Source organism: Oncorhynchus gorbuscha, unplaced genomic scaffold, assembly GCF_021184085.1.
Source record: "Oncorhynchus gorbuscha isolate QuinsamMale2020 ecotype Even-year unplaced genomic scaffold, OgorEven_v1.0 Un_scaffold_6:::fragment_8:::debris, whole genome shotgun sequence".
Taxonomy (NCBI): Eukaryota; Metazoa; Chordata; class Actinopteri; order Salmoniformes; family Salmonidae; genus Oncorhynchus; species Oncorhynchus gorbuscha.
The window spans coordinates 70,848-80,254 of NW_025745437.1; the positions used below are offsets into that span (position 1 = coordinate 70,848).

A 9,407-nucleotide genomic window follows, 5' to 3' on the forward strand; every position below is an offset into this window, starting at 1 on the left:
TGGGACACTTTTTCACGAGAATTACAATGAATTTACCAAGGAACAGAAAACTTTAGAATTTCATTCAGAAAGTAATATGTGTATTGACGGATTGTACACTTATTGTTCACAGAAAACATTTAATTCATCCAAAATTATTAAAATCAAACTTGAATTACCAAGGCTGAAAAGAGGGCAAAACACCAAATGAAAACAGGGTGCCATTGGGGACAGGACAGTCTAAAGAACTGCCCTCTAACATAATGAGCCAAAACAGGGTGCCATTGGGGACAGGACAGTCTAAAGAACTGCCCTCCAACATAATGAGCCAAAACAGGGTGCCATTGGGGACAGGACAGTCTAAAGAACTGCCCTCTAACATAATGAGCCAAAACAGGGTGCCATTGGGGACAGGACAGTCTAAAGAACTGCCCTCTAACATAATGAGCCAAAACAGGGTGCCATTGGGGACAGGACAGTCTAAAGAACTGCCCTCTAACATAATGAGACAAAACAGGGTGCCATTGGGGACAGGACAGTCTAAAGAACTGCCCTCTAACATAATGAGCCAAAACAGGGTGCCATTGGGGACAGGACAGTCTAAAGAACTGCCCTCTAACATAATGAGACAAAACAGGGTGCCATTGGGGACAGGACAGTCTAAAGAACTGCCCTCTAACATAATGAGCCAAAACAGGGTGCCATTGGGGACAGGACAGTCTAAAGAGCTGCCCTCTAACATAATGAGCCAAAAAACATGTTTTTGTAGGAAAGGGCACACGAGTCGTGGAGGCCTTGCCGTATCCCTGGCCTGATAGTCATGAGTACCAGAATGATGCATTGTTCTTCCATTTCTTCATACTCCAGCGCCTTATTGCTTTTCTGAAATGGAAACAGGATGAATGAAAATTAGATAAATAAATTAAAAAGTAGGGAGATGTCTTGAGATAATCCCGGTGTCCCACACGCCAAGCCATTTACTCTTCTGTGTCCCTCCATGCTCCAAAAATTGACTTCACACAACAAATATCACCTCATTTGATTCTCTCACCTTGCCCCTCCACTTCGAAGTCATCCGGCAGCAGTTTGTCCTGTCTGTTACCCAGTGTAAAGGCCAGGAAAGCAAGGATGAGAGAGTCCAAGACACAGATCATGGCCAGGATGTAGGCCCACCTCACTGTACAGTTCCCCAGGGTGTACTTGTCTGTCCTCTCGCCACACATTCTCTTCACCTCTGGGGCGTCCCAGCCGTCAGGGTAGATCATACAGCCCATCACCATCAGGATGGCTGGGGAGGGACGGACAGACAGACAGACATTACCTTTAGGGTTAGGGTGTGCCAAACTCATTTTCACTGTGGGCCGGAGGGCCGCACTTAAAAATATTCACTGTGAAAAGCTCCCTGACAGTTTAGCTTTTGTTTTGATGACTGTTATCTAGCTGGACAGAGTGAAGAGACTATAGATGACTGTTATCTAGCTGGACAGAGTGTAGAGACTATAGATGACTGTTATCTAGCTGGACAGAGTGAGGAGACTATAGATGACTGTTATCTAGCTGGACAGAGTGAGGAGACTATAGATGACTGTTATCAAGATGGACAGAGTGAAGAGACTATAGATGACTGTTATCTAGCTGGACAGAGTGAGGAGACTATAGATGACTGTTATCTAGCTGGACAGAGTGAAGAGACTATAGATGACTGTTATCTAGCTGCACAGAGTGAGGAGACTATAGATGACTGTTATCTAGCTGGACAGAGTGAGGAGACTATAGATGACTGTTATCAAGCTGGACAGAGTGAGGAGACTATAGATGACTGTTATCTAGCTGGACAGAGTGAAGAGACTATAGATGACTGTTATGACTGTTAGCTGGACAGAGTGAGAGACTGTTAGACTATAGATGACTGTTATCTAGCTGGACAGAGTGAGGAGACTATAGATGACTGTTATCTAGCTGCACAGAGCGAGGAGACTATAGATGACTGTTATCTAGCTGGACAGAGTGAAGAGACTATAGATGACTATTATCAAGATGGACAGAGTGGAGAGACTATAGATGACTGTTATCTAGATGGACGGATAAGAGCGTCTGCTAAATGACTTAAATGTAATGTAAATGTGAAGAGACTGTAAGTGTAGGTCCATAATAAATTATAGTTTCAATTATTATTTTTTTCAATGTTGATTGAGATCATTTTTACTTAAAGAACTATATTTCTAAACTATAATTTACAAAACATTGGACACTGAGTGACAGACACATCTCAACATCAACTGTTCAGAGGAGACTGTGTGAATCAGGCCTTTATGGTTGAATTGCTGCAAAGAAACTACTACTAAAAGACACCAATAAGAAGAAGATACTTGCTTCTTGGGCCAAGAGACACGAGCAATGGACATTAGACCGGTGGAAATCTGTCCTTTGGTCTGATGAGTCCAAATTTGAGCTTTTTGGTTCCAACCGCCGTGTCTTTGTGAGACGCAGAGTAGGTGAACGAACGTATGATCTCCGCATGTGTGGTTTCCACCGTGAAGCATGGAGGAGGAGGTGTGATGTGTGGGGGTGCTTTTCTGGTGACACTGTGATTTATTTAGAATTCAAGGCACACTTAACCAGCATGGTTACCACAGCATTCTTCCGCAATACACCATCCGATCTGGTTTGCGCTTAGTGGGACTATCATTTGTTTTTCAACAGGACAATGACCCAACATACCTCCAGGCTGTGTAAGGACTATTTGACCAAGAAGGAGTGTGATGGAGTGCTGCTTCAGATGGCCTGGCCTCCACAATCACCCGCCTTCAAACCAACTGAGATGGTTTGGGATGAGTTGGAACGCAGAGGGAAGGAAAAGCAGCCAACAAGTGCTCAGCATGTGTGGAAACTCCTTCAAGACAGTTGGAATAGCATTCCACATGAAGCTGGTTGAGAGAATGCCAAGAGTGTGCAAAGCTGTCATCAAGGAAAAGGGTGGCTACTTTGAAGAATCTAAAATATATTTTGATTTGTTTAACACTTTTTTTGGTTACTACATTATTCCATACATGTTATTTCATAGTTTTGATGTCTTCACTATTATTCTACAATGCAGAAAATAGTTTTTTTTTAAATAAGAAAAACCCTTGAATGAGTAGGTGTGTCCAAACTTTGACTGGTACTGTATATACACTACCGTTCAATAGTTTGGGGTCACTTAGAAATGTACTTTTTTTTTAAAAGCACATTTTCCATCCATTAAAATAACATAAAATTGATCAGAAATACAGTTATAGACATTGTTAATGTTGTAAATGACTATTGTAGCTGGAATTGGCAGATTTTTTTAATGGAATATCTACATAGGCGTACAGAGGCCCATTATCAGCAACCATCACTCCTGTGTTCCAATGGCACATTGTGTTAGCTAATCCAAGTTGATCATTTTAAAAGGCTAATTGATCAATGGAAAACCCATTTGTAATTATGTTAGCACAGCTGAAAACTGTTGTTCTGATTAAAGAAGCAATAAAACTGACCTTCTTAAGGCTAGTTGAGTATCTGGAGAATCAGCATTTGTGGGTTTGATTACAGGCTCAACATGGGCAGAAACAAAGACCTTCCTTCTGAAACTCATCAGTCTATTCTTGTTCTGAGAAATGTACTTGTTCTGACTAATGTACTTGTCCTTTTGCTCAGTTGTGCACCGGGGCCTCCCACTCCTCTTTCTATTCTGGTTAGAGCCAGTTTGCGCTGTTCTGTGAAGGGAGTAGTAGACAGCGTTGTACCAAATCTTCAGTTTCTTGGCAATTTCTCACATGGAAAAGCCTTACTTTCTCAGAACAAGAACAGACTGACGAGTTTCAGAAAAAAAGTATTTGTTTCTGCCCATTTTATTTCTAAACGTTTTAACAGATATGTATGAAAAAAATCCTCAAAATAAAAGGTGATATTCTGTACTAGCGCCTCGCTGGAGTATAGAGACACATTTACAATTTACTGTCTGAATGCATATGGAGGTGAATGTATAGAAATACAGTGAATGATTGAGGTAATATGGGCAGGCGGGCGGGCAGGCAGGCAGGCGGGCGGGCGGGCGGGCGGGCGGGGCAGGCAGGCAGGCAGGCAGGCTATCCACAATGGTTGTGCCAATAATACCTGATGTATCATAACTGTTGTGTCAAAAGCCTTGTATGTCAGTTGTGAAACCTGAGTATGTACGGAGGCTTTCGTCTAGACATAGACTTGCACTAAGAGACAAAACATCACATGTATCATGTTCCATGTAATCCATCTACCCCCTGAAGGTAGGCTTGAACGTAGTAGGTGTCAGAATCTGGACTCAAACAGAATCCCTTTGGGCTGGCGTCCACAGTGTTGTCGTCACCTGCTGACAATAGCACTGGACCCAAGCCACCTCTGAAAGAGGAGAGATGTCACTGGGGAGTCACATGACTGTACACGATAGGTTTGTCAACTCACCTGGACAACGGGGATGACAACTTCAACCAGAGGCCGGTATGACTGTACATACCGTATGACTGTTTGTGAGCCAAGGTTGCCTAGAGGCTGGATAAAGAGGTGGACCCCTCCCCAATCTCCCCTAGGTCCACTCCTGGACGTACATGTTGTCTCACCAAACACAGGACACTACACATTAAAATGTACAAGTTAGTTAGGTTAGAGAATGCCTTCTAATCTCACCTGATGCAAACTGCATCCACCCACAGATCTTGTAGACGCTCCCGGTGTTGCAAAACCAGAACAGTGTGAAACAGACCATACAGCCCACTATCAGCAGCATGGATGTACCCACGAAGAAGAGGGCTGTCCTAAAGGCTGGGGACGGGATGGAAGCAAAGTCCAAGGCACTTCCTTTATGAAGGAGGAGGAAGAGAAGAAGAAGATTACTGCAATGATCTCTGATGTCCAAGGAAAAATCTTCTTCTTCTGTGTTATTCAAACCCCTCCGAAAGACACATAGAATAGGCTACACATAGAATAGGCTACACATAGAATAGGCTACACATAGAATAGGCTCTGTGGGTTGGAGAGGCTGGAGCAGAAGATAGAATAGGCTCTGTGGGTTGGAGAGGCTGGACATAAGATGACATCATGTTTTTAGTATAGGATCTCTGTGGGTTGGAGAGGCTGGAGCAGAAGATGACATTGTATTATTAGTATAGGATCTCTGTGGGTTGGAGAGGCTGGAGCAGAAGATGACATCATGTTTTTAGTATAGGATCTCTGTGGGTTGGAGAGGCTGGAGCAGAAGATGACATCATGTTTTTAGTATAGGATCTCTGTGGGTTGGAGAGGCTGGAGCAGAAGATGACATCTCTGTGGGTTGGAGAGGCTGGAGCAGAAGATGACATCATGTTATTAGTATAGGATCTCTGTGGGTTGGAGAGGCTGGAGCAGAAGATGACATCATGTTTTTAGTATAGGATCTCTGTGGGTTGGAGAGGCTGGAGCAGAAGATGACATTGTGTTTTTAGTATAGGATCTCTGTGGGTTGGAGAGGCTGGAGCAGAAGATGACATTGTGTTTTTAGTATAGGATCTCTGTGGGTTGGAGAGGCTGGTGTTTTTAGTATAGGATCAGAGAAGATGACATGTTTTGTTTTTAGTATAGGATCTCTGTGGGTTGGAGAGGCTGGAGCAGAAGATGACATTGTGTTTTTAGTATAGGATCTCTGTGAGTTGGAAGATGACATCATGTTTTTTGGAGTGGAACAGAAGATGACATTGTGTTTTTAGTATAGGATCTCTGTGGGTTGGAGATGCTGGAGCAGAAGATGACATCGTGTTTTTAGTATAGGGTCTCTGGGTTGGAGAGGCTGGAGCAGAAGATGACATTGTGTTTTTAGTATAGGATCTCTGTGGGTTGGAGAGGCTGGAGCAGAAGATGACATTGTGTTTTTAGTATAGGATCTCTGTGAGTTGGAGAGGCTGGAGCAGAAGATGACATCGTGTTTTTAGTATAGGATCTCTGTGGGTTGGAGAGGCTGGAGCAGAAGATGACATTGTATTATTAGTATAGGATCTCTGTGGGTTGGAGCAGCTGGAGCAGAAGATGACATCATGTTTTTAGTATAGGATCTCTGTGGGTTGGAGAGGCTGGAGCAGAAGATGACATCATGTTTTTAGTATAGGATCTCTGTGGGTTGGAGAGGCTGGAGCAGAAGATGACATCATGTTTTTAGTATAGGATCTCTGTGGGTTGGAGAGGCTGGAGCAGAAGATGACATCATGTTTTTAGTATAGGATCTCTGTGGGTTGGAGAGGCTGGAGCAGAAGATGACATCATGTTATTAGTATAGGATCTCTGTGGGTTGGAGAGGCTGGAGCAGAAGATGACATCATGTTTTTAGTATAGGGTCTCTGTGGGTTGGAGAGGCTGGAGCAGAAGATGACATTGTGTTTTTAGTATAGGATCTCTGTGGGTTGGAGAGGCTGGAGCAGAAGATGACATTGTGTTTTTAGTATAGGATCTCTGTGGGTTGGAGAGGCTGGAGCAGAAGATGACATCGTGTTTTTAGTATAGGATCTCTGTGGGTTGGAGAGGCTGGAGCAGAAGATGACATTGTATTATTAGTATAGGATCTCTGTGGGTTGGAGCAGCTGGAGCAGAAGATGACATCATGTTTTTAGTATAGGATCTCTGTGGGTTGGAGAGGCTGGAGCAGAAGATGACATCATGTTTTTAGTATAGGATCTCTGTGGGTTGGAGAGGCTGGAGCAGAAGATGACATTGTGTTTTTAGTATAGGATCTCTGTGGGTTGGAGAGGCTGGAACAGAAGATGACATTGTGTTTTTAGTATAGGATCTCTGTGGGTTGGAGAGGCTGGAGCAGAAGATGACATCATGTTTTTAGTATAGGGTCTCTGTGGGTTGGAGAGGCTGGAGCAGAAGATGACATTGTGTTTTTAGTATAGGATCTCTGTGGGTTGGAGAGGCTGGAGCAGAAGATGACGTTGTGTTTTTAGTATAGGATCTCTGTGGGTTGGAGAGGCTGGAGCAGAAGATGACATCATGTTATTAGTATAGGATCTCTGTGGGTTGGAGAGGCTGGAGCTGGAGCAGCCCATTAAGCAGTTTAGTGATTATAACAATGGTTCAAGGGGATGCGTTTTTCATTCTCATCACAGATGCTCTGTACTGAAGAATGAACTGCTGACATTGTGTCAACTGTGGACTAATGAACAAAATACTAAAAGATAGTTATTGTGTAAAGTGACTCTTTAAAGGGGCAATCTGCTGTTGAAACAAATACAAAGCGACTCCTTTCGGTAAAAATCAGAGGGATGGGGCTGGATACATTTTACCACTCTCAAATGTATAGACAGAGCTATGGATGCAAGGACTGACCATCCATGATATCAAAATAATATTTGTTACCATACCTTCAGGCGGTACAGTGATTGATTACATGTACTTTGATTACAAACATTTGGAGTAAAACAATCTTATAGTTTGGGTTCTGATGAGGTACAATAGTTTAACTAAGTTTAACTAAGCTCATAAGTTATATTCTTCAAGAATCAACGGGTTCATATCACTTATTTTTATGTCCAAAAATGGATGTAGCAATTGCAGATTGGCCCGTTAAGTGCCTTGCCTTTACAGATGAGCTCCGAGGTCAGCGCGTTGCCGATACAGTAGTGAAACAGGCCGAAGTATCCGGCCTGCGGGGTGTTGACGCTGTCCCCGATCCAGTACGGTTGGATGAACACCACCATTTCTATGATAGAAAAGCAGATGGTGAATATCGCCCACAGGACACCGACGGCTCGCGCGTTCCTGACGTAGTTGGTGTGATAGATTTTGGCCGCCTCCTGTGCAGGGAGCATTTTATCACTTTTTGATTTGGTCTCAACTTTCTCTGTTGTTGACATCTTGTTGACGAGGAAATAGAGGTTGGTGAGGGTGAAGACGTGGAAGATGCGCAGATAACTCTTCTCGAGTCGAGTCACCAGAAAGTCACCCGCTTTGAGTCAGCAGAGAGTATGAGCATGAAGCTTTTAGGTGAGATACTTCTCAGGGCTTACTCTCAGTTACTGTCAGTTTGAGTTTCTCTTCAATGCCAACTTGTTTTCAGTGAACGCTCCGCTTGGTCGTCTGCCAGACACTTCCAAGGATCCAGATGAACTTGTCATATAAAATTATAATTGAATGTATAAAAGTCCACAAAACTTTCTAATACAAGACCCACTGAGCGCTCAGATCATGTTTTACTTTGCCTTGAAGTCCGTGAGAAGATCAGTGCTCTGTAGCAGCCGTGCCAGAATGGTGTGATATGTTGAATTATTCAAGGTAAGGAGATGAGAGGCGTTAGGAGTGATGGACCACGTTGCTTAGTGGAACCAGATACATCTAGCTACGTGTTAATCATTTGATTTATTTATAAGGCTGTTGACTAACGGGATAATTCTCCAATGTGATGTTTTAACCTCAATATTGTTCACAAACGCAAGAAGTCGTTGTTTTTAATAACACAACATAGCTTTGTTACAATATTACATGTCCAATGTAGCCGTTTTTATCTCAATATCAAATCGTTTCTGGGTAACATTTAAGTACAAATACATCAATCACTTAACACCATTAATTTCTATTTGAAGACTCAATAGCGCATTAACGCCTAGTTAAATCGGTTAAGATGGCATCTCATGGAGACATAATACGCGCAGTTTGAGGTTCTCCAGGATGTGAATTCTCAATGCTGCCCCCTCTAAATGAGTAACTTAAGTTGAACGCCGACGGCAACTAAATTATCCTTAAATTTTCTGTGTGCAATTTTTAAAATAATCGTTTCAAGTGAAGATTCACCACGAAGATTGCCATTTCCCCATTCCCGATCATGTTTTCTGCAGTACCGCGATCGGCCTTGAACTTGCTTCAATGAGAGGGGGCAGTCATTCTCCCCTGGTGTAAATGTACAGAGTTTACTGGCATGTCACATTGGAGTCACACGATACTTGCACAAGGCATAGCTAAATACTGTAGAAACATTATATATCTCTGGCCCATGGTTTCCATTAGCCGACAATTGCTGTTTTTTTAAAAATGAAAAGCTGATAAAACTGTTTCCGGTCAAAATGACCGGGAGAAATATATATATATTATAAAATATAAAAATATTTTAAAATATATATAAAATATATATATATAAAAAATGAAAATACCAGTGGATGTAAATACATTTGAATCTCGCGCGTATCGGTTTATAGGTTAATTTGCATAATTGTGTGGAATTAAATTGTCCTGTGTGTACTTTCGTTAGTTGTAAATGTATCTTATTTATCCAACACAACTATCACACAAGCACAGCATATTTTGAGCAGGATTTCTCCTGCAGATCCTCAGCTGCTTTCTGCTGGAGTAAAGCATGTGCTTTTATAATTATAATTAATCAATTCTAAATACAAATAGATGATTGCCTG

The 9,407-nt window shown here is 42.4% G+C and overlaps 1 protein-coding gene across 1 annotated transcript; it reads right to left on the reverse strand.

Moving 5' to 3' along the window:
• Window positions 1–297: 297 nt before the first annotated feature.
• Window positions 298–8,087, reverse strand: LOC124019003 (LHFPL tetraspan subfamily member 5 protein-like). Its single transcript, XM_046334345.1, has 4 exons — window positions 7,583–8,087; window positions 4,666–4,836; window positions 1,031–1,267; window positions 298–861 (listed from the first exon to the last, which is right to left on the reverse strand). Exons 1-4 carry the CDS (start codon window positions 7,857–7,859, stop codon window positions 851–853), a joined length of 696 nt encoding a protein of 231 aa, XP_046190301.1. The 5' UTR covers window positions 7,860–8,087; the 3' UTR covers window positions 298–850.
• Window positions 8,088–9,407: the final 1,320 nt, after the last annotated feature.

Coding starts and splice junctions, on each gene's coding strand:
- LOC124019003 (XM_046334345.1), bottom strand. CDS start 7,859: ATGTCAACAACAGAGAAAGTTGAGACCAAATCAAAAAGTGATAAAATG. Junction 4,837..7,582: donor CTCGGAGCTCATCTGTAAAG/GCAAGGCACTTA, acceptor TCCTTCATAAAG/GAAGTGCCTTGGACTTTGCT. Junction 1,268..4,665: donor GTGGATGCAGTTTGCATCAG/GTGAGATTAGAA, acceptor GTCCCTCCCCAG/CCATCCTGATGGTGATGGGC.